This window comes from Ahaetulla prasina, chromosome 2 (genome assembly GCF_028640845.1).
Source record: "Ahaetulla prasina isolate Xishuangbanna chromosome 2, ASM2864084v1, whole genome shotgun sequence".
Lineage (NCBI taxonomy): Eukaryota > Metazoa > Chordata > Lepidosauria > Squamata > Colubridae > Ahaetulla > Ahaetulla prasina.
The window spans coordinates 205,511,924-205,536,675 of record NC_080540.1 but is presented as its reverse complement, the minus strand read 5'-3'; the positions used below and the strand labels follow the sequence as shown (position 1 = coordinate 205,536,675).

The following is a 24,752-nucleotide window of genomic DNA, read 5'->3' as shown; positions in this document are numbered from 1 at the left end:
ACAAAACATGAATAAAATACTTTGGCCACTGGGAATACAAATGATTACCATAGATTATTGAAGACTTTCCACTGTTTTGGTTCTAGCTCTGCTAGGTTTCATTCATTAAAAGTACTTAGATATTATATTTTTATTTACTTTATATAATACAATAATGAATGCAAATGATTCAAGTCTCAAAAAGATAACCATCCCATTTGCACCATCCTAGGTGCATCCCCGAAAATTCATTAAAACCTGTCAACCAATCAATAGCTGAATTAGAATTAATATTCATTTCAACCACTTCAGACTTCTTTAGCTTTCTGCCCCAAGTTATAAACATGTAGAAGTACTTTTAATAGACTTTCATTTCCATGATCATCTGTGTTCTATTATTCATGTATACATATACATTGAACTCTCCATAAGATATCAAAGAACCACATAAACTGAACACAGCTTCCTAATTGTCAAATGTCATAAAAGTACTGAATATATTTTCAAGACTTTTCTACAATAAACAAAATTTACTTATTTAACCTTTCCAAGTTTTGAATAAAAATGAAAGTTAAGGAAAAAACAAGTTTCTTCTTCAATCACAGAGGTGATCAATGTCTATTTATGCCATAGGATTAATTTTTTTACTGTTTTCCAAGTGGAAATTGGATTATCATTATTTAAAATCTGTTCTAACCTGACACAAATCATGTAATGCTATACAAATCATGTGATTCACCTATTAAAATTGGCCTCGGTGAAATCCAGTAACAACCTATTAACTAAGTCTGCAGTGGAGCACAGGGGCGCATTCATTCTTGTAAATTATAGTAAGAGTTTTAGCTTACTATATTTATGAATATAGCCATAGTGGTTTGTAAACTAAGCGTATTGAGGACGGGGGGGGGGGGGGCAAAGCTTTTATTCATTTGGAAATAGATGGGTTTATTTATAAATTAGATTTTTATGTCAGCTATTGTCTTATATATGTTATAGAAGTAGTATGTGCTGAAATCATGACATATAGTTAAGAGGAACAGGCAGTTATGATGTTTTGAAGAGTACAAATAGTCCTCGACTTACAACCATTCATTTAGTGACTGAACGTTGCAGCATCCCCATAGTCATGCGATCAAAATTTGGGGACTTGTCAATTGGCATGTATTTATAAGAGTTGCACTGTCCTGGAGTCATGTGACCATCATTTGTAACCTTCCCAGCTGGCTTTGACAAGAAAGTCAATGGGGGAAGCAGATTCATTTAACAACTGCATGGCTCACATAACAACTGCAGTGAGCACAACTCACTTAACAACTGTCTTGCTTAATAATAGAAATGGGCTCCATTATGGTCTTAAGTTGAGGATTACCTGTGTGATATAAACCAAAAATTATAGTTATCAACGTGCATTACTAGCTTAAAAGTCATATCCGTCATAATCCACTGGTATGAACAATTAAGAGCATCCACTTTGTCACAGAATTCTTGATCTGAGGATTATGGAATCTAACAAAGGGAAATGGTTCCAATTCTAGCCATTTCCAATGTTCTTTTTATTTATGCAAAATGACTCTACTCATGCATAAGAGGACAGTTATCAGCAAGTTCAAATTTGTAGAACAAGAATGAGCTACAAAACAACTTACAATATGAGGCTGAATATTGGCATGGGAAGAATTAGGAAAAGAAATCATTCCCATTAAAATTCCTGTTGTAAAAGCAGCTCCTCTAAGACTGTAATGTTAGCATTCTTTACTTGTCTTTTATTACTTCTCTATCATTGTAGACTCAGTTGTTCTGCTCAATGTCAAGATCTTAATATTGTTAAGTCTTAAACAGGGAGGACAAAAAACAGATATTTTCAACACCTGGCTACTGCCTGAAGAAGTCCCTACAGTTTTCTTGGCAAAGTTTTTTTACCCAGAAAAAACTCTTGCCTCCTTCCTAGGATGAATGTATGTGACACAGGCCCACGGTCACCCAATTGACTTTCTGCCTAAGGAAGGACTAGAACTCAAAAGTCACCCAGGTTTTAGCCTGATACATTAAACACTGCACCAAGCTGGCTCTCTTGATATAAATATGTAAACGTTTCTTTTTTGTAGTGCATTCTACTGCAAACACTATCATAAGTTTTTTTTTTAAAAAGTAGAGTTGAAAAATGGACAAGAATCCAAGAGGCTAAGTGATAAGTCCAATCAGTGTAGCAGCTTTATTATGTATGATTAGTTAATAGACAATGACACGTTCAAAAAAGGGGAGGAAATTAAAAAGTCAAATAAAAACAATACTATCTTCACTTAGAATTTCAATGTTGTATTTCACATTATAATCACAGCCCTCTTTATGATTAAACCTATAGATAATACTGCTCTTCCAATCTATTTAACCAACCTTTTCTTTAAGACATTAAGGAGCTGAAATGAAATCATGAATGTGATAAGCATGTAAAATACTTTTACTCTTATAATTATGCAAACCGAAGTACCTTTAACATTTCATTTATGAGCATCACATAGTTTTAATCCAAATGTTATTATTACTTGCTCTGCAGTCTGGCAGTAGCTCATTTTGCCCCATTACTACTGAAGCACCATAAAAACGGCAGCTGACAACCCTGGCCTGCAGCCCAAATACATTTCCGCCTTCCCACTCTGCATAAAAACATGAATAAGCATGATAGTTTCCCAACTAGTTGTCATAGTGTAACTATTTTCTGTTAGAAGCACTATTACTAAAATATGCAAACTGATGTAGACTTACCCACTAAAAATGTCAAATTCAAAAAACATTTATTAAATTTGATACAAATATATTCAGTAACTACTGCACATTTATACATGCAGCTTCTTCAATGTGTTCTGTTTGATTAATCTTTCATCCCAAGGACACATTCATCTGTACATAAATTTGGGGGAGGGGGTGTCATTTCTAGCCAGGACAATTGTTCTCTCACCCATGCTCCCTTGTTATTATCTCCTTATCTTTTTCTTCACACTCCCTCCCACTCCCTATTTCTATGGAAGAAGCAGAATGAATTGGGGATGCAGGAATAGATTACTTTAGCCTTTATTTCCAAAACATGTAAGAGAATCTAATCAAGTTAACAGTATAAATAGTGACAAAAAACAAAAAAGGCCAAAGACCAGGAAAGTCTGAAGCTAACTAATTTTATTTGTTTGTTTGTTTTTGTTTAGAACACTGGCATCTACCAACTGGCACCTGACATGAAAAGTATTAAAAATTTCAGAACCCGGGAATATCTTTTGAGACAAAAATAAATAGAGTTCAGGAGTTTTTTTTACATACATTATCTGCTGCTCTGCCCAAATCCATAACTTCAGAAATGCAATTTAGAATTGGAGTGAGCTAAGAATTTTTTAAAGTTCCTAATCCTGTCAAATAGTTGAGAGAAAGCAAGTTTAAAAAAAAGCCAGAAACCTGTGCTGATACACTGTGAGCCATTAGATTTTTCTTTTATCCACCTTAAACCTATGACAATTGAACAATGTATCTACTACACAGTTCACCTTTCACTGCTAGAAGAATACTCATATTAGCAGCATCCACAAGGTGTTGGTGATAAAAATCAAGATGGTGGCTGCAACAGCAGGACTGAAGCTTTGCCCTTTTCTACATGCAAGCAAAGTTGAATGTGCAAAAGCAGTGAGGCTTTGATCATTCAACCACAATCTCTGTCTTGAATTTTTTGACTTAGCTGGAAAACCCTCCTGTCTCAGATCACATGTAGCAAAATTAAAGATGTGACAAATCCTATCTTCGCTGTTTTTCTTTTAGAATTTTGTTATACTCGCCCATTTATTTCTGTCTAAAATTTGCTATTTGCAAGAATTTTCAAACTGACAGTTCTTAAATGTCTGACAGTTTTCTTTATTCCAAACACATTTTTATTTCTCTTTTCTCCAGTTATAAAAGTTCAATATGAATTACTGCAATTTCTGCCACTGGATTTATAACAATTTTACTTTTTAATAATTTTCAATAAATTAGGATGAATTCCTATGTTCAAAATAAAAAGTTTTGTTTCTCTTTTCAGCTCAGATGCCTACTGTTATGAAAGCTCTGCATATTGCAATACATAGTACAGAAAATGGCACTGTAAGGTCCAACAACAACAACAACAACAACAACAACAACAATAATATGTTTAAGCTCATAAATGCCAAACAAGAAATTTAAACCGAGGCTTGAATAACATAGCATTTAATCTTGATCAAGCTTAGATGGCCAGCTGTTCCCAACACATATAAGATACATACAGGCAAGAGCTACAAACGAGGGAATGTGAGTCCCTTATATATTGTTTAGAAACCTCCAATTCTGGCATCTTTGATTTGTGTATTCCCTGGAACAGAGTAGAGCCTCTTAAGTAGGTTTGTGTATTTCCTGCAAAAGGATAAAAGGCTTCCCCAGTTAACCTTATCTCTTCCTGATCATCTTCTTTGTGTTTACATTTGGCTATTTGGCCCCTTGGAGTGGAGAGAACTCACAGGTCAAAGATGTGATATGTTTTTAGGCAGGAGGGGATAAGGCTCCGATCAAAAGGTATGTTTTGATGAATGCCAGATACTTTATAGACCCCAATAACATGTTTGTTCCAGGAAGTTAGTCAATGTGGCTTATTTGTGTTACAACTTCAATAATATATGTATGTGTTCCAGGAAACAAATATTTACAGCATATAGGTATACAAATACATCATATATCATAATATATATGTTGCAGAAAGCAAATAACAAGTTTCTACTAATTCTATATTTCAGTATATCTATTTCCTTACAGCACCATATTTTTATTTTTAATTATTTTCCTTTGATTAAAAACCTTTAGATTCTGCTGTGCTATTCTATGGGAAATATTACTGACAAAACAAATTCATATAACATTTTATTATAAAATATCATCCCATCAGAGAATTACAATATCAAAAAGGAAGTGGTCATTTTTACCCTATAATTATATTTTGAGTAAGAGGTTGCTTTATAGTTAGGAAATAAAAGCACTGTGGAAGATAGAGATACTTAGCTACAAATAATGCAAACAAGTGGCTAGAACAGAAACACCAAAAAGAAGACAAGCACTATGCTATAGTTTTTTCATTTAAAGATTCTACACAAACGTGTAGAATTCCCAAGATTAGAGAGATTAAATAGAAACTTATTTCTGTCTGAATGAAAAGTTACAGAAAATTTAAGTGCAATCAGTCCATATATTTGTTATCTTTGAGACATACTATACAGTATAAATGGGCAATCTGTAAGTTCTATGTAGGAGAAAATATGGTGTTCCTTTGAAGAAGTAAAACAAAGGAAAACATCCCTCTTCCCTAATTACTTTCCCAGGGAGTTAAAAATAATAAAACTGTCAGATCAGTCATAAAAGATAGAAAGCCAAGGAATGATGATAAACCTAGAAGATACTAGGAGCAGGCATATGCTCTGGGAACTAAGGAAAGTTTAAGATAAACTTCTTAAAATGAACCTCTAGAGACTCTAGAGCCTAGAAAGTAACTATGTTCATAGAATGTTGTCTTTGTTCTCTCAGTAAACCACTGTTTTTGTAGTATTGCCCCCATTATATCATAGAATCCACTCCCTAGCTGACCTCACTGACTCATAAAGGGCTGTTATATCCAATTATATCCAATCAATTACTCTGCTGTATCAAATCAGATGTATGCAGTATTAAACCTTGTATAATTCTGCACAGAGAGGTTGCATCCCTGCCTTGCCTTATTCTTTACTGTGATTACTTGCCTTAGAAGAATTACTTGCTTTAGAAAAGAATTAAATAAGACAGCATTTCCAGTGTTCCTATTATTTAAAGAAATTCTCACCTTTCTATATTAATTTGATAATGCTGGCCAGAAAATAAATAGAATTTGAGGATATGACATTGCATGAATTAATGAATTAATGAATTAACTCTCAGCATAAGAAACTTTTCATACAGCTAAAATATTCACTCCTTAAGTAACCATATGTGAATTCATACAAAAGTATTCTGTGATAACACTGAATTCTGGAACTATTTTATTTGGAACTTAACTTTTAGAAGGAGGCAAAAATGGTTATCTAAAAATGATTGAAAACATCCAGTGATGAATTCCCCCATAACAGGCTATTCCAACGCTTAACAGCTTTCACAGTCAAATTCTTCCTTAGTTTGGATCTCCCTTTGAAAAGCTTCAACCAGTTGGTTCTACCCTCTGGAGCTTTGGAGAACCAATCCAAAATCTCTAATGTATGACAAAGCTTCAAGTACTTATAGATACATCATTTGGCTAAACATACTCGGTGCTTTTGACTGTTTAATAAGATTTAGCCAATAGGACTCTCTATGGGTGATAAATATATAATTCCAAGAAAAGACCCAGCTCGGTTAAGAAAATGTGGTTATGTGAAAGATTTGGACCACTAGAAACTCTTAAAATATCTACAGAGAATCTAATTCCAAACATTGCACAGCCCTAGTATTTACTATGTACTCCGTAGATTACAAAGTACCGTATATAGTCAGTATGTTCACACCATGATAATTAGTTGTGACAAATCCTTCATCTATCATCCAACACAGTTTTATCTAACCCAATTAAACTCTACAGAAAACTATATTCTATTAAGGAGCATGCTCCAGGAGAGTTAATTTAGAAATCTGAAATTATAGTAACAGAGATTGATAAAGTAATACGTATCACCTTAATAGCTAATCTGAAGTTTCCCCATCTGGTTACCTATTAATAGAAGTAAGGGATATGTAAAATCTTTCATGCACTGAACATGGATTATTCATGTCAAGTAGACGATTTCAAAAAGAAAGAAAAAGGGTAAAACTAAAGACATCATCAAGGAGAGGGAAGGTAAAGTAAAAGAAAGATGCTGGGAAGATTGGAAGAGGGATGGAAAGGTTACCTGAATATGCCACGCCTGAACTATGGACATTGAAGGCAGCAGCAAAGAGGCAGGAAAAGAAAAGCATTGGCGGGGAGAGAGAAACAGGAAAGGACAAATTGGATATGCTGCACTTGAAGCCAAATTAATTGCTGCTGTTCCTGTTGCCACTGCTGATGATGATAATGACACTGTCTTTGACTTCAAATGCAGCATATCCAATCAGCCTACCCATCTGTAATCTTCTCAGTGCTTTCCTTTCCCTACAACTATTAGCTGTTGCCACTGGTATCCTTGGGATAAGCAAAGACAGACAGTGGGATGATGTGGGGAAGGCAAGCTGGCTGGTTATGCTTGAAGACAAGGACATGGCTTAGAAAGAAAGGGAAATTAAGGTGCTGCAAAGATCAGCAGGCTGGCCATGCCGAGGAAAAGGAGGAGAAAAGGAGGGGTGAGACCCTGCTTGCCCCCACAAGAACCCTTTGAATCTTGATTTGTCCCAAGAACAACCAACACGTTCCAGTATCAGTTCTACCAAACCACAGCCAACTCAGAATGATTTGCTAAAACTCTCAAATGTATTTATTTTGGGATGAAACAAAACACTTCCCCCCTCCCCTTTTTATGCACATCCCTATAAAGTGTCCACAGAGCATTTCAGCTAGTTGAACTTCAATTCTCCAAAGGTATTTTTTTTTACTTCAGTTCAATTGTGTCTGATTCTTGGGACTGTCTGACCATGGTTTTTTTTAGCAAGATTCTTCAGAAGAGCTCTTGCCTCCTTCCTGGGGTTGAGACTGATTGGCTCAAGGTCACCCAGCAGGCTTCGTGCAGAACTGGAATTCATAGTCTCCCAGTTTCTAGCCTGATGTCTTTACCATTGCACCATGCAACATTTCTTATTTGTAACTGCCTGCTGAGAAGTCTGCATAGGCACCAGGAAGGGCATCCAGATAGTAAACGCTCAGCTCCAATTAGTCACCCCACCCCCACCTCAAAGTAAGGGATTGCAGGGTCATTAAAAGAAAAAAAAACTATACAGACCTTCATGAATAAAAAAATATGCAAAACAGAACAACCATTTGACCTAATAATGTCTGAAACATCATGAAACATTTCCTCTTCAGAAAAATTTATACATGGAAATGAATGCTAAGATTGGGAAGGGGGGACAATATTCCAGGAAAAAACCCCAAAACAAACTGCTCCATTTTGCACATCTTTGTGCAAACTACTCAATCAAATTGGTTAGGGTAATACAATATACTAAATAAAAACTAAAGAAATCATTACAACTCAGTGCAGTGAATAAACTCAAGAAATTTTATGCTGTCTTTTGAATATTGGGAGGATAATGTACAAGTATATGGTTGAAATAGAGGTTGAGATGAAATGTACTGCAGAATATTAATATTTAACGCTAAACATGTTCTCTACAAAACAACTAAATAGTCTTGTTCCTGACAGGAGGGTTTTAATTTAAGGGAGAGAGAACAAAGCTGCTCCAAAGAACTATTTTTGTTGTTATCACTGGTTAAGATGAACATTCTTTCTCTTTTAATTTTTTTTTCACTTTTTGAAAAATGCCAACCCATTATCTCTTCTAGACACCAACATGTCCAGTTTTTTAGATCTCAAATTTCTTCTTTCTCTGTTTGTCACTATGTTACTTCTTCACTGGAATATTTCCAATATGTCAAATATTTTGTTTATTTTATTTTAATAGTTATCTGGTCATCACTGGCAACAAGAATTTTTACTTAAACAACAGGTTTGGCAGTACAAGCGGAGGATCATGTCTATGTCTATAATACAAACAGACATAGTAGTAGTAATAATAACAATGCAGTTGCAGAAGGGCCAATCAACAACTGCATGGACAGCTCCATGTGACCAAGTCAGGTCACTTCTTATGTCTAATTTTCTATAGTTATTGAAATGGCAACAACAATCTTTCCATTGTTACACTAGAAAGAATTTTGTGAATTCCAGAAGTCAGTATTTGCCTATCATTTGGTTATATACCGTATTTTTTGGAGTATAAGAGTATAAGACGCACATGGGGCTCCCCTTGAAGAGCACCCGGAGGCTCCAGTTAGTCCAGAATGCGGCCGCGCGGGTGATAGAGGGAGCACCGCGCTGCTCCCATATAACACCTATCCTGCGCGGCCTGCACTGGCTACCGGTAGTCTTCCGGGTGCAATTCAAGGTTTTGGTTACCATCTTTAAAGCGCTCCATGGCTTAGGACCGGGGTACCTTCGAGACCGCCTTCTGCCACCGATTGCCTCCCAACGACCTGTGCGCTCCCACAGAGTGGCCCTCCTCAGGGTGCCGTCGACCAAACAATGTAGGTTGGCGACCCCCAAGGGGAGGGCCTTCTCTGTGGCGGCACCAGCCCTGTGGAATGAGCTTCCTCCAGGACTACGACAACTTCCTGACCTCCGGACCTTCAGACGTGAACTGAAGACTTTATTATTTCAACGTGCGGGACTAGCCTAAGAACAAAATGTTTTAATTAAATTTTAAATTTTAATGTGGGTTTGATTGGTTCTTACTGTTTTAGTGACCAGGCTTGGATAATATTTAGTTTTAATTTGGGTTTTAAATGTTATTTATTATATTGTTATATTGTTTTAATATGCCTGTAAACCGCCCTGAGTCCTACGGGAGATGGTGCGGTATATAAATTTGATAAATAAATAAATAAATAAATAAATAAATAAATTAGTTTTTGGGGAGGAAAACAAGAAAAAAAAATTCTGGCTCTGCCTATCAGCATCCATTGATATTCATCTGCCTAGCATCCTTGCAGCAAACAGCAAACAGCCTGGTCAGCTTCAGCAGCCTGATTCAGCACAAGCACTTGATCGGCAGTTGGATCCGCCTCCTGGAATACCGCCAATCAGGTGTTCCAGGCTGCGGGGATTGCCACAGCCCATTGGCGCCTCTGTGCATTGCATTTTTGGCCATCATGCGTCCCATTTTCAGCCTTCACTGGCTCCGTTTTAGACCCGTTCCAGGCTGCAGGGATTGCCACAGCACATCGTCTATCGCTGTCTCCGTGCATCGCATTTTCAGCTTCCATGTTTTTGGCCTCCGCACATTGCATTTTTGGCCTTAGCATGCCCCATTTTGGGCCTCTATGCATCACGTTTTTGCCCAGTTCCAGGTGGTGGGGATCGCCACTGCTGATCCCCACCATCTGGAACCAGCCAAAAATGCGACGCACAAAAGCCAGGAACGGGGCGTTGGAGGCTGAAAACGTGACAAGTGGAGGCAGCAATCGGCAACGATGGTCTGTGGTGATCCCAGCAGCCTGGAACAGGCTGTAAACCGGGCATGAGGCTGAAAATGTGATACAAGGAGGCCAAAAACGGCTAAAGGTTGGGGGCTGGCGGGTAGGTAGGGCTTCGGCAACATTCACCATATAAGATGCACAGATATTTCCATCCACTTTTAGGGGGTGGAGTGTGTCTTATACACTAAAAAGTATGGTAAATAAATGAAAAATGCTTATTTTATTTGTTTTTTTTATATCCTGACTAACTCAAGACAGCATACATGTCCAATCCATCTTCCTCTTATTTTCCATACAACCTCCCTGTGAGGTGGGTTGGGCTGAGTAACAGTGACTGGTCCGAAGTCACCCAGTTGGCTTTCATGACTAAAGCAGGACTTGAACTCACGGTCTCCTGCTTTCTAACTTGATGCCTTAATCATTAGATCAAATTGTATCTCCCTTTATTATCTCTTTATTAGGGATCTATGCTAAAATTTGTAATTAATGGAAAATATATCTACAACATTTAAAAAATTCAGTTCAGCATGTATAAAATCAGTTTCTACAACTCACAAACCCATCCATGTTTATTTATTATTCAGCATGTATTGGGTTTTTTGGGGGGGGTTCAAGTGAGTAGATGAAAGAGAAAATGAATGTCTGTGTATATGTTTCACTTTATGTCACATATCTTAAAACCTTGAACTGATTGTTCAGAATCAGTCTCACTGAGTTCAAAAAGAATTATGACCGGGACAATGTATGAATGCAGTAATGAGGAGAGAGACATAAATTTCTATACAATTAAAACATCAGTTTATGTGTTTTATTTATAGTGCATTTTAATGTTTTTGGATTATTTCAAGAACAATTTTAGCAGCCAGTTAAAATTTAAAAAACAATGTTATTTTCTACATGTTCTGTATTTGCAACACAAATAATTTTCTTTAAAAATTAAGCATTAAATATCATCCTAAGTAGTCTCACAGACTGGATTGATTTACAAAAGGAATCCATCTTTTTAATTTAGAAAACATGGATTACACTACAGAAGTAATTTATAAGTAAAGGAAATATAAATCTGGGGTAAATTTCATATGGAGAAACATACACAGTCCATCAAAATGTTTAATAATGGATAAGAACTACTACTAAAGGCTAGGCGGTTGTAAATAATACTATGAAAAAAGAAGCAATCTGAACCTATAATGACTTGCTTAGTATAGTGTTTTAGAAAAAGTGCTCTGACTGGGTTAAGTATTTTACATATTTTAAGGTTATTATTTAGCTTTAAGATAGCCATCCACTCAAGTGGACTATGATTTTTATTAATGTCTTCTACTATTTTTATGACATGGCTATTAGAAGGCTTAGGTTAAAACCAAAGCCATTCATATCTCTCCTTTCACATAAGGAGGGGAGGGCCATTTCAAATAAATGGACAATAAAGCAAAAGGGCGTTGCCTTACCTGAACACCCGTTCTGTTGAGCAAAGGGGCCAGCAGTCAGGAATGGGTTAGCTCTGTCTGTCTGATCTCCTAGGACTGAGTCTGCAAGCTGTTAAGCTCCTCCTCTTCCTCTTGCTTCCCAGTTTTCAGACTCAGTCTGATCGGGATGGACATATTTAGCTGAGCTACCCATTCTTGACTGCTTGGACATTCACATTGGCTCCTAAGATTTCAATTGAACCATTCCAGCGTGAAGGGTGTATTCCGGATCCTGCTGAGGGCAACTCATTGGCAATTCTGCACTGAGGGCTACCAGACCTCTGGTAGAGCCCTCTGCTTACCAGCGCGAAGGGCTCATGCCTGATCCCACTGAAGACTGCATCCGGCGGTTCTTGCAGGCGCCTCCTGGCTTGGCTGGTGGCAGGCCCTGTTGTTCCAGCATGAACAGCCTTGGCCAGAACCTGCTGAAGGCTGTTTCTTCATGGCAGATCTGCTGGCAGATCACCAGAGCGGCATTCCTGGGCTTTGCCCATACACCTGGCTCGTGCGGTTGGGGTTTGGAGGCTTCCAACCTCCCGCCCTCGCTACTCAGTTCATGGCACTTCGCCGAAGGAGAACGACGTGGCTACAGCTGCTTGAGGAGCAGCGGCAGCGAACCCAGTAAGGCCATTCTGATCTTTCACTGGACTGGGCAGCTAGGCCATTTCATAGCATCAGCAGCCACTTTAATTCTGTTCTGCCTGCGGGGGAATTAGGTTTTCTGCCTTTTGGCCCCCCTACGGCTTGCAGGCCATCCGCCATTTTGAGCCTGCCTCGTGCAGCTTTAGAGGCCTACATATAGATTCTGCAGATCCAAGATGGCTGCTGCCCCTTCTGCCCGGGCCTCCAAAAGAGGCCTGTCAGACCTGGATTCAGCCGGCCTTTCTCAGCCCTTTCAACCGGGCCCATCTAAGAGGGGCAGGGCTCACCAGACTGTAGCCCTCGAAGCTAAGAAGGCCTCAGAGAAGGAAGCCATCAAGAGGCACAGGGCCATAGAGCAAGTCATTGAGAAGGCCATAAATGAGGCCTCTTGGAGGGCATGACCCCCCTACAAGGGAATCCACATCTGGCCTGCCCGCAACAACAACCCAAGGGACTTCTTCAGCTCCCTTGGCCCAGGATCCTACTCCGGCCTGCTCCCCTGATGGGGAGGCTTCTTCTTCTGTTTTCAGGCATGCAGGGGTCAGTGTTTGGTTCCATGCAGGATTCCTCAATCCAGCCTAACAGGCCATCTTGGAAAGCATCAGGGAGGGGGTTATCCTCATGTCAGTGGACCTGACGGAGGCTTATCTCCACGTCCCCAATCATCGGCCTACAGAAAATTCATTTAATTTTGCTATGCGACTTGTCACTATCAGTACTGTGCTCTACCTTTCGGCCTCTCCTTGGCACCCCAAGTGTTCACCAAATTGATGGCAGTGCTGGCAGGCTACCTTCGGATGCTGCCGATAAGGATTCAGTTCTACACAGATGATCTCCTTATCCGGTCCAGTTCAGAGCGCCCAGCGCGACAAGACCTGGAGACCACTCTTGCAAGCCCATGGTTTTTCCGTCAACACGGCCAAGAGCCAGCTGGTTGCAACAACCCACATCCAGCACCAGGGAGCAGTCATAGATACGGTCCAAAGTAAGGTCTAACTTTTCCAGGAGCGCCTGACCAGCCTGCGGCCCCTGGTCAGGACAACCACATTGGGGAGGGCAATCTCCTAGAGGTTGCTCTCCCAACTCCTCGGAAAGATGGTGTTGTGCATCGGCATTGTGCCGTGGGCACAGTTCCACTGCAGGGGTCTGCAGTGGCTTCTTCTCCCGTATCAATAGGCTCACCAGAGCAACTCTGCTCACAAAATTCTGATTCCTCCCAAGGTCGATCTCCCTTCACTGGTTGTCCTCCCTAGCAGTTACCAAGGGATGGGAATTCAGGGAACCTCTCTGCCTTGTCCTGACTACAGATATCAGCCTTTATGGTTGGGGGGCTCATCTGGCCTTGGACCATGACCAGAGGACGATGGACTCGAGCCGACCTGGGCCACAACATAAACTGGTTGGAGCTTCAGGCTATCCATCTTGCCCTCTGAGTTTTCCAAGACAGAGTGCAGAACCAACACATTCTGATTTGGACAGACAACCGTCTCGGAGGGACCCACTCACAGCACCTCATGCAGGAGGCCGAGAGGATGGTCTTCTGGGCAGAGACACACTTGAGGTCCATCCAGGCCTCACACATATCAGGGAAGGTGAATGTGCAAGTGGACCGCCTCAGCAGAGCTCCAGTGGACCACGGGGAGTGGTGCCTGCACCCAGTTCTCTTCCAGGAGATAGCTGCTCGCTTCAGCTACCTAGCAGTCAACCTTTTCGCCTTCCAGATGGAAAGATTCTTCTCCAGGTTCCCGGCTGCAGGAGCAGAAGGCATGGATGTCCTGAGCAGCCCTTGGCCACCAGGCTTGCTTTATGCCTTCCCTCCGCTTCCAGAAATTCCCAAGGTCATCCGAAAGATGCTGGAGGAGGCAGCGGAGCTCATCCTGATAGCCCCTCATTGGCCTTGTTGGCCCTGGTTTGCGGACCTGATGGCCTTGTCAGTGGTTCCTCCTTGGCGGCTTCTCCCAGACAAGGTGTTCCTCAGCCAGGGGTTGTTGGTCCACCTGGCTCCAACTGACTGCCTGGTGCTTGAGCGGCACTTGCTGAGGGGATGCAACCTCTCCCCAAGGGTCATCGACACAATACAAGTATCGTGCCACACCTCCACCAACCACATCTATAATTCCACATAGACCACCTTCATCGGCTGGTGCTACAGGAGGGACCTGGTCCCACAGAGGCTTCCATGGCTCATGTCCTGGAGTTTCTGCAGGACAATTTCAAGGCTGGATTGTCACCTAACACTCTTTGGAGACAGGTAGCAGCCCTTTCCTCCTGTTTGTCATGTGGTGCCTTGGGTTCCCTTTCCAAGCTCCCTATGATTAGGCAATTCCTCAGAGGGGTGATGAACCTGCTCCCTCCTGCATTTCATTGATACCCAACTTGGTACCTTACTAAGGTTCTCACCACTCTCACCCAGGGCCCCTTTGAACTCCTGTGGGAGGTTAGTCTTCAATTCCTGTCTTACAAGGTTTTCCTAGTTGTGATTACATCGGCCTGCTAAATTTCTTAGCTGGCGCCCCTTTTCTCCAGAACCAACCTATGTATCTTCCATTCGGATAGGGTTATCCTTCGATTAGACCCCACCTTCATAGCCAAGATTAATACGCCTTTCCATAGGGCCCAAGAATTGGTATTGCCTAATTTTTGCCCTAATCCTTCTCACCGATTGGAACAGGCATGGCACACCTTAGACATCCGGAGGGCTCTCCATATCTATCTTAAGAGGACCTCCACCCTTCGGAGGTCAGAAAGTCTCTTCGTGTCCTTCAAACCAGCAACCTTGGGCCACAAGGTGACTTCTTCCACGATAAGGTGCTGGCTTCAGGCAACTATTGCCAAGGTCTCTGATTCTCCGGCCTTGCCCGCCCCTCACCGGTTTACGGCCCACTTGACACGGAGCGCTGCTACTTCAGCGTCATGGTCTACTCAGGCTTTCTTAGTGGAGGGCTGCAGGGCTGCCACCGGGTCATCCCTTTCCCCATTTATCTGCCATTATAAATTGGACACCTATGCCTCGGCGGATGCGGCATTTGGCCATAGGGTCTTGCAATGGGTTCACATGGGCTTGGGGGCTCTGGATCGGCCAGCTCTCTCCCATTAGGACTGCTGCTTTGGCATTCCCATTTCTGACTGCTGGCCCCACGCTCAAGGAGAAAGGGCGTTGCCTTACCTGAACGCCCATTCTGTTGAGCAGGGGGGGGCAGCAGTCAGCTGCCTGGTTTTTCCCAGTCCTCGCCCTGGGGTGGGCACTAATCATGTCGTTTCAGCTCAGCACGTCAGTCTGCCACATCTCCCTCGTCAGAAAGCTGGGAAGCAAGAGGAAGAGGAGGAGCTTAACAGCTTGCAGACTCAGTTCTAGGAGATCAGACAGAGCTAACCCATTCCTGACTGCTAGCCCCATGCTCAAGGAGAATCCCTGTGTTTTGCTCTGCTGCAATGTGTTAAAATCCAGTCTCACAGTTATCAGAATTAGATTCATCTTTGTATTTTGATAACAAGGATCCAGAAAGGAAACCTTATTGGCTCTGATGGCTCCCCTGTTTTATATGGCTTTAAATCTTAATTATATACATATAAGTGGGGAGGAGGAATCACATATTTAACAACTGCATATTAATATGAAAATTTATACTTGAATTTACAGCATACATTCTTAATTTATAATATTCCTGCTGTGAATGTTGTAAGATACTTTAATACTGCATAGACTTTTATTTTCTTATCCTCAAGAAATATTTTCCAGTTCCATTTGTATTTGGGGCAGTTTTAGACTCCTCTTTTTAAATACAATTTTAGATTTTGACCACCAGTCGTATCTTTGAAAGCTCCATTTGTGTTTGGTCCAGTGGTTAAGGCATTGGGCTAGAAAGCAAGAGATCATGAGTTCAAGTCCTGCTTTTACCATTAAAGCCAGCCTTGGGCCAGTCACTCTCTCTCAGCCTAACCCACATCATAGTTGTTGAAGGGAAAATATGAGGAGGAAGTTATGTTGGATAAATTCATATCCTTGAGTTATTTATAAATAATAATAATAATGATGATGATGATGATGTGGAAAAAATTATAGAAAATGAGAAGGTGAAGATCTTGTGGGACTTTCGAATACTGACGGATCATCACTTAGAACACAACATGCCAGATATCAGTTATCGAAAACCGAAACGTACAATTTATTGACATCACAGTACCAGGAGATGCCAGAGTCAAAGAAAAAGAACTGGAAAAAATAATGAAATATCGCGACCTGGCCATCAAAACTACATGGTTATGGATGAAACATGTAACGGGGCACTTGTACCATGTCCAAGAATTTTATAAGATACATCAACAAATTGCAGCTTCCTGCAATAACACCAACAGAACTGCAAAAAACTGTGCTACTTGGAACATTGTACATCTTAAGAAGGTACTTGGTTGATACCTAGGACGCTGGCAGCAACCCGTATAGCAATAATAATAATAGGTGGGATATAAATATTTTTTTAAAAAAAAATAAAAAATGAATCAGATAAGAGCCAAGCAACTCCTAGTGACTTACAATGTCAAGATATTGGAAAATGATAAAACCATTCTGTGGCTGTTAATACAGAATCCAACTCTTGTTTCCTTAATACAAAAAGGGACACTGGAGAACTGGAAAGAGGGCAGAGAAGAGCAACAAAGATGGTAAAGGTCTTAGAAGCTAAAACCCAGAAAAAAAACTATTTGTACGATTTAGATATGCTTAGCCTAAAGAAGTTAAGGCTGAGGAGAGACATGATAACAGTCTTCAAATACATGAACAGATGTCACAGGGCAGAGGGGTAGATTTTTTTCCAGAACACTGGAATCAAGAATCAATGGGTGAAACTTTTACAGTAAGAGATCCAAAGTTGAAACAAGGAAGAATTTTCTAACTATGAGAGTTATTAATCAGTGGAATAGCCGATCTACTAAAGTCATTGGTGTTTCATCATTAAAGATTTTCAAGATTCCTGCACTACACAGAGAGTTGGCTTAGAAGATCTCCGAAGTCGTTTCTAATCCTATAATTCTATGATAACCATAGTGTAGGGAAAAATAACAAGTTGGCAAACTGTTTACCTGAAAAAAATCGTATTGTAAATACACACACACACACACACACACACACATAATATAAATCTAGATCTCTCAGGAAAATTGCGTGAGAAAACTATATTAAATCCTATTAGCTTTTGAAACAGTACAACGCTTTCAGAACAAATACATTACATTTCTATAATTTTGAATAACCTTTGTAGATATTCATTGTCTAGACTAATTATGAGTAGACTTTAGAAACATTATTTATTAAATTTATATCCAACCTTTTCTCCAAAAAGCTTGAGCAACTTTCAAGGAGATCTTTCATTTCCCTACATGGGATCTGTGTTTTACTTTAAAATATCAAGAATTATTCACTGATTCTATATTTATTCTGATATGCAACATTCATTTTCTGAGCAAAATTCATTGATTACACAAAAAGCAACGACATTTTGCTTACCTCAAGCCTTTTCCACTTTTAATATTATGATAGATGGGGTCATTTGCTACAATCATTTGTTAAATAATTAGGCGCCAGAAATCCTTACTGATTTATAAAATAGCCAGACATATGTATTGTATAGCTGATATACTTGTTGATAACAGCCTACAGAAGAAGCATTGCTATACAGCTATTATAGTATTAATTCTGCATGTTCAATTTTATTTCCAAATTTAGAATCAAAAATTGGACCCTGCAACTTCCTAGCAAAAATGGAAAAGGAATAAGCAAACCAAAAAATATGCATACTTTCTGTTGGAAATCTAGACATTTCATAAGTTTTGCACGAAAATTTTACTTCTGAAAATAACAAATTCAATTATCTTACTGCTAGCCATGTATCCTGGATAACTATGGTTTGTACAAGTTTGTTACTCTACATTCGGTATATATTGCCATTCCCAGGTAAGACAACAATACTCTTTTTTTACCTGCCTGAAAAATGGCCTAAATCAAAGATACATTTCCATTTGTACCATGAGGCAATTTTTGCCATCACTTTCAACTAATATATGGCATCCTTAGATCTGCACATACTGCACTGTTTCCACCATCTTTAGTGCTAAATGCCTAAGTGGCAGAAGTCAAATAAATAGCTGGCAGAATAAACTAAATAATATAGATTAGTAGCAAAGAGAAAAATAAGAACCAAATAGCAGAACATACATACTGTGTATATGCTCACCCACATGTGCATCTAATCCCTCCAGTAAAGGAAGTTTCCAGAGTAGTGGACTGGGGAAAAATATTCGATTTGTAAATTACATGAGAACTTTATATTGTCTTTCTCTGCAGGAAACAGCTTTAGATACTAAAATAATAAAATAATTTCTCCACTGCTTCTAATAGCCCTATGCTGCAAAGATGTCAGTCAAGGACTTTAGAAAAATATGCAACTATTGAAGTATGTGTCATGTGCACCCCACTTTTAAATTTAAAACACACAAATAGTTGTGATTTCTAGAAAAAAATAAATTTAAGCTCTACATGACCTAAGTTAGTTGGGGTTTTTTTTGCTTCCAATTAATTCTATCTGATTCTCAGAGACTGCCTAGATAAGTCCCCACAATTTCTTTGGCAAGGTTCTTTAGAAATGGTTTGCCATGGCCACCTTCCTAGGCCTGAGAGAAAGTGACTGGTCCCAAGTCACCCAGCTGGCTTTGTGCCTAAGGCAGAAACATGCTCTCCTAGTTTCTAGCCTAAGGATACTTAGGCACTAAGTATCTACACTACACCAAACTGGCTCTCCTAAATTAGTTAACTTAAGACAAATAGTATTCCAATTGTTAGGCAATGTTAATAAATTATTATCTGGGTTTCCAATGTGATATTGGGGTATGACAATATATTTATAGACATGTTCCTTGGCACGATTAAACTCTCCATCCTTCCTGATTTTTTAGTCAATTAAAAAGCAACCAGAACAACTGCAACAAATGGCAAACTTCCATGTTGCAAACCATGGAAGCTTCAAGTAGGGCCTGCACTATAATGCCATCAATGCCTCTGTGTCCCAAAAGTACAGTATTCTTAACAAATAAACTGAAGAGTGAATGCTGCTCAGAGGATTGTTTGCCCTTTGATATGCTGGTGTTGTGTGTGATTGGTGACATTCGAATTGCAATTTTGAGTAAGTATCATGCACTCAGTATTCAAATGTTCTCATGGGGCCCACAAAGTTAGGGACTCCTGAATTTTCTGTTTCATATAATTTTATAGCATACAAAATTTCTGCAGAAAGCAAACAAGTACCTGTTCATCAGGGAATGAGAATAAGATTTATGGCTATACCTTATCCCTTTAAGGATTTCAAGGTATGATTTTCTTCAGTGACCAAATTAATTCATTTATACATTGGGTTTTTCACCTAACAAATATACTGTGAGAGTGAAGACTGTTGCTTTAAGACAGGCTTGAACCTTCCCTTTCATTTTAGTCATTACAAATATGTTGCTGCAAGGTGAGATAATTACATTTAGGATGTCATTTTCAAGAAAAGAAGGGAACACATATACTGATAGTATAGATATGAATAAAGATAAGTATGTTTCATTTATGCTCTGCTTTTTTTCCACAAAGAATCTTCCCCTCCCATTCCCTAGTTAAATTCAGAATGTTTATTGGAAGAGGGATTTCAGCATTTAAAGAGATTACAAAAGTGTTAAATTGAAAATGGGATTTTTAAGATTTACCGTAATATATTACATAATTTATAATAACTGTTAAAAGATTATGTGACTATAGGAAAAAAAACAGTCATGGAAACTTAAAATGAGATTTGACATTTTGCAAAGTAGAAAAATAAAATGGCAGCATCAAAACTTGACTGAACTATTTCCACAGAATGAATTGAGTGGGATAGACAATGTTTCAAATGAAGCTGGATTACAAAATATCAGGATAAAGTTTAAAGTATTAGGAAAAAACAAAGATAAAAGCAGTATGTCGAGATAATTATTAAAATGATTTACGTGAAGAGATAGATATTAGGAATCTATATGAATACTGTTCTAAACGCATTGGCAATTTTTCCAACAATTTCCCAGCTATCATTAAATTCAGATGTAGATAATAGTTTAAATATTTAAATATAAATCAGGATAAGGATATTTTGAAAAGTCCTTTATGCTCTTTATATTCAAGATTAATATATATGGAACACTGAAGGAGTGAAGCATAAAGAAAAACAATCATTCGGAGACAGAACATATGAACAAAAGGTTCAAGAAGAATTGATGTAGTATATACTACCTGCAGAAAGCTTTGTATTAAGCACAAAGATTGAACTGGATGCAGTTATTATTAGTGAATGCGCAGAATAGATCACTGTTTTTCTTTACAATGGTGATGGTCTAAGTAAGAAAAATCTAGCAATTTGACAGAACTGACACTGGCAAATAGGTCAAAAGACAGAGAACGAATTCAACCTGAAGTGAAAGCTCCACAAGAAAAGAAAATCCAATGTGTTGATAAGCTGGTAAGGAGGTAAAGAAGGGGGGGGAGTAGAAAAGATAATACACAGTCTGAAGAATTGATGCTATGCTTTAAGTCAACACTCATCAAGAATTTGTTAAAGCTAACTAAGCCATTACTGTTTTTCAGTCATCTCAAAACAGAATTATTGGAGGTGAACAGAAAAAAAAATCCCATCTAATGGCTCATTATCTACTGCTGCCACATGGCATGACTATTTACAGAACTACAAAATCCAAAACTACAGAATGCACAATCTCATTATTGAAGTATATGAACACTATGTAATGGACACTAATACAAACAGTTTGTTTCAGAAAAATCAAACAAATGATAGCAAAAGAAAGGTCAAAATACTTTAACAGGCATTTTGACAAAGAAGAAATAAAAGACAAGTACATTTGGTACCAAGCTCAAAAATTACTGACTAGTTCTCATTTGTTCATCTATTAAAACAAAAAGTTTAAATTAGCAAGAAGGAATAGAGTACTTTATGATCTACCACAATAGCTTGACCATCTCCACAGATGATCTGATTTCTCCCCTCAGATACCTCCATTCAAATAAGACACAGTAGTCATCACAATGCTGGTTCATTATAGGTTTAAAACCATAAAAGTTGGAATGTGGAATATCTACTACCGGTACATGTAGTTTCCAACCACACCCAAATATATGAAGTGTTATTATGTAATAAACTACCAGTTCCATGTTTTGATTGAAGTTTCTCTCTACAACCACCCTCTACAGCGATAAATGAAAAATGATAATGGGAGAGATAGAACACTGACAAACTGCTTTTTATTTAGACAGGTACAGAAAAACAGAGAAAGTATAGTAGTCTGGAACTAATTAACTATGCCTATCATTGGAGAAATAAAATTTCCCATAGCTCAGTATAACATTGTGTAAAACTACAAAAATACCTGGAAGACTCAAGAGAACATACCTGCAAAGATAATTTTCACTTGAGATTACTCCTCCCGGAAGGGTTTTTACTGCATTTCTAACAACTTGTGCCCATAAATACTAATACAAATTAAAAATAGGTGCGTGCAAAATATTTGTTTTGAACTTTTTCTAATGTTACATTTCATAACCATCCTGATGAGTGGAAGAAGTGTTTTGAACACAAAATGGATAGTTTCAGTATTTTGAAGTTGGAACAACTCTACTTCTAGCAAGAAAATGTTAGTGATTGAGGGCTTCAAATGTTCAATTTCAAGAAATTCCATCATCATATTGAATCAAAATAAAACTATTAATACACCCCCAACACACAAATGAATCGAATCAAATCAATATGTTATGACTTCTATCCTTATTCTGTGCAGATAATCATTACAAAAATTATACATACAGAGATTATGATAGCCATTCCTGAGATCTTAAGAGCACATAAAAAATAAGACAACTGGATATTGGAAGAAAGCAATATGATACAGGAACTGCAATATTTTACCTGGATGTAGGTAATCCTCACCGGGCTACAGCTGTAACCTACGGATCACACTTTTGCAAAGATAAAATGGTCATATCATACCCAACATATTGAACTTAAAGGAATTGTAAGATATTGATGAGAGACAGATTTGGAAGTAGATTTGCCCAAATTAAAGAAAAGATAGTTATGAATTGATTTGTCGTCATCATCATCATCATCATTTTTAAGACTTGCAGAAATGATACCCAAATACCCAAAATTAGGTGCAAAATTAAACAATAATATAAAAAGCAAACTAGGAGCAGAAGATTGAGAAGGAGGAAGAAACAAAAGATACTCTTAATATTCTGAAGCATATTCAAAATAAGGCATTTCAAACCAGAGGCTTTCCACTGAGCAAAAGATGTTCTAAAATTCCACACCCAGAGGAAAACCAAATGTGGAACAAGCAAGCAACAGGCCAATAAAAGTTCAGATTCTGGTTCAATGAAGGACAAAGAACTGAGCAGAGACAAGGATACCAACAGCCAACACCGGAAGAGGGAGAGAGGATGCTGAAGAAATCAGACAGCTGTCATCTTTCTCTTACTAATTATTTTTTAAAATTTATTAGAAAGATTAAAAAAAAGAACCCCAAAGGCTCTGCAGGACAAATGCTTTCCTAGCGTTTTCTTTAATATGTGTCACATATATATTGTCACACCGTTTTCTAGCTCAAGCAAGAGCCTACCTTTATCAAACAAAACGAAGGTAGCAGCCGCGGTGGTAGCAATCCGACTCGTACCTTGTGCTCGATTCCGGATTTGCAACCCCGAGAAGCGGCTCAGAGGAGAGAACCAAACGTGAAAGGAGAGCAAATAAGGAAGGGGGGTGGCGATTCAGGAAGTCCGGGGCACTTTTTCCAAAACAATTTAGTTTTAGGTCGCAATAAGTTACTGGCAGCCCGTCGGAAGGCGGGGAAGAAAAGAGAGAAATCCGGATAAACAAAACCAGCCAGGAAGCGGGGGTGGGGGGCAGATTCGGTCGGGAGATAAACGAGGTCCTCCCCCCCCAAGAGGATAGAAACGCGGAGGGGAGCCCCCGACTGGAAGAAGAAGAAAAAAACAGAATGCCAGGGCTGTGATAGGGGATTGGGGGTGGGGGTTGTCTGTCAAGAGAGCCACTCTCCCGCGCTTACCTGCGAGGCGGCGCTCCCGCAGCAGCCCATGGCGGGCTCGGGGCTAGGTCTCTGTCGCGAGCTCCAGGCATCCAAGCGCCGCGGTCTCCCGGTCGCCCGCCCGGCCCCAGGGCAACGGCGGCAGCGAGGCGACGGGGGGAAGGACGGAAGGAAGGGAAGGGAGGGGGACGAGCAAAGGCTGCTTGCGCCGCCGGAGGGGCCGCTCGTAAGCTCAAACCGCCGCTCCGAGTCCGCAGCGGCGCCTCAACCCGCTTCCTCCGAGGCGACGGCTCCTCGTCCCTCACCCCTCCACCCGCATCCCAACGGCAGCGCCGCGCGGCGCCTCCGAGGGCGGGGCTAGGAATGGGGCGGGGGAAGGAGAGCAGGAGGAGCAAACCCCCCCTTCCCCCTTCCCCCCAGCAGGCAGCCGGCTCGCTGAGATTTCGCTTCGCTCGGGCTCCACCAACCAGGCTGCCGCGCGACCTAGAAACAAACCCGGAACGACGCTACCGGCGTCGCGGGAGACGGCCGAGCTGAATTAGGAGGAGCGCCAGAACCGACGCCGACCTGCCCGCTGAAATTACTGCGGTTCAGGCGAAGGACTCGCTGGCACCTCCGTCAGGGAAACCTTCCCTGGTACTGTCCCCCGCTTTAAAAGAGCCCGACTCGCTTCCGGTTTGTATTTCGGTGGTAGTACTTCTCTTTTGTGCTTCCCCTTCTTACCTCTCCGTTGTGGAGAAGGTTAGGGCGAAGTAATTGGCGCATAAACTTAGAAACTTTAATCATTTAAACTGCAACCATATCTCCGTTTATCAACGAGTTAATCCCTGGCAAATCAATAGGATTTACCTCTGAGTAGATAGTCAGGGCTTGTTCTGTTGACCGTTGTTATTCGTTTAAATCTCCCAGTGACCTTGGGCACTTTCCTTTTCCTGTCCTTCATAAAGATCTGAATGTTTTGATCATATGATGACCTTTATATCACCCTTTGTTGCTGCTCCGAAAAGCTGCAGAACAACCGAACAAGCAAGAATAGCTGCACGTACACACCTATGTAGCAAAATACGGCAATTCGTCCAGTGACCAGGTTTGGAAAGGAGAGAGAGTTACTGTTTCTGGTAAATTAAAACAGTAGGTATTTTACATGTATTATATGCCATGTTTCTTTTCATTTTGGAAAGAATGTTCTAGTTAAGAAGAAGAGGATGACGATGGGGATTAAACTTGTATGCCTGAGTCTAGCTGATTGGGTGGCTCACAACAACAACGAATTTACAGTAAAATAAAGATAAGCTATTATGAATATTATGAAATAAAACATTATTGCCAAGACA

At 39.8% G+C, this 24,752-nt stretch overlaps 1 protein-coding gene across 3 annotated transcripts in view; it reads right to left on the bottom strand.

Annotated features, from left to right (window-relative positions):
- SLC44A1 (solute carrier family 44 member 1) overlaps positions 1-23,731 on the bottom strand; it is a 98,626-nt gene extending 74,895 nt beyond the window's left edge. Inside the window, exon 1 of one of the 3 annotated variants that reach the window (XR_009153758.1) lies at positions 23,440-23,730. Coding sequence is in view for 2 of the 3 variants with exons in the window: in XM_058171855.1 (XP_058027838.1) it covers positions 23,440-23,469 (30 nt within the window). In the remaining variant the exon portion in view is untranslated. Of the gene's footprint in view, positions 1-23,439 lie in introns of all 3 variants that reach the window. The other 2 variants (XM_058171855.1, XM_058171856.1) reach the window with 2 other exon arrangements.
- Between the last annotated feature and the right edge of the window lie 1,021 nt (positions 23,732-24,752).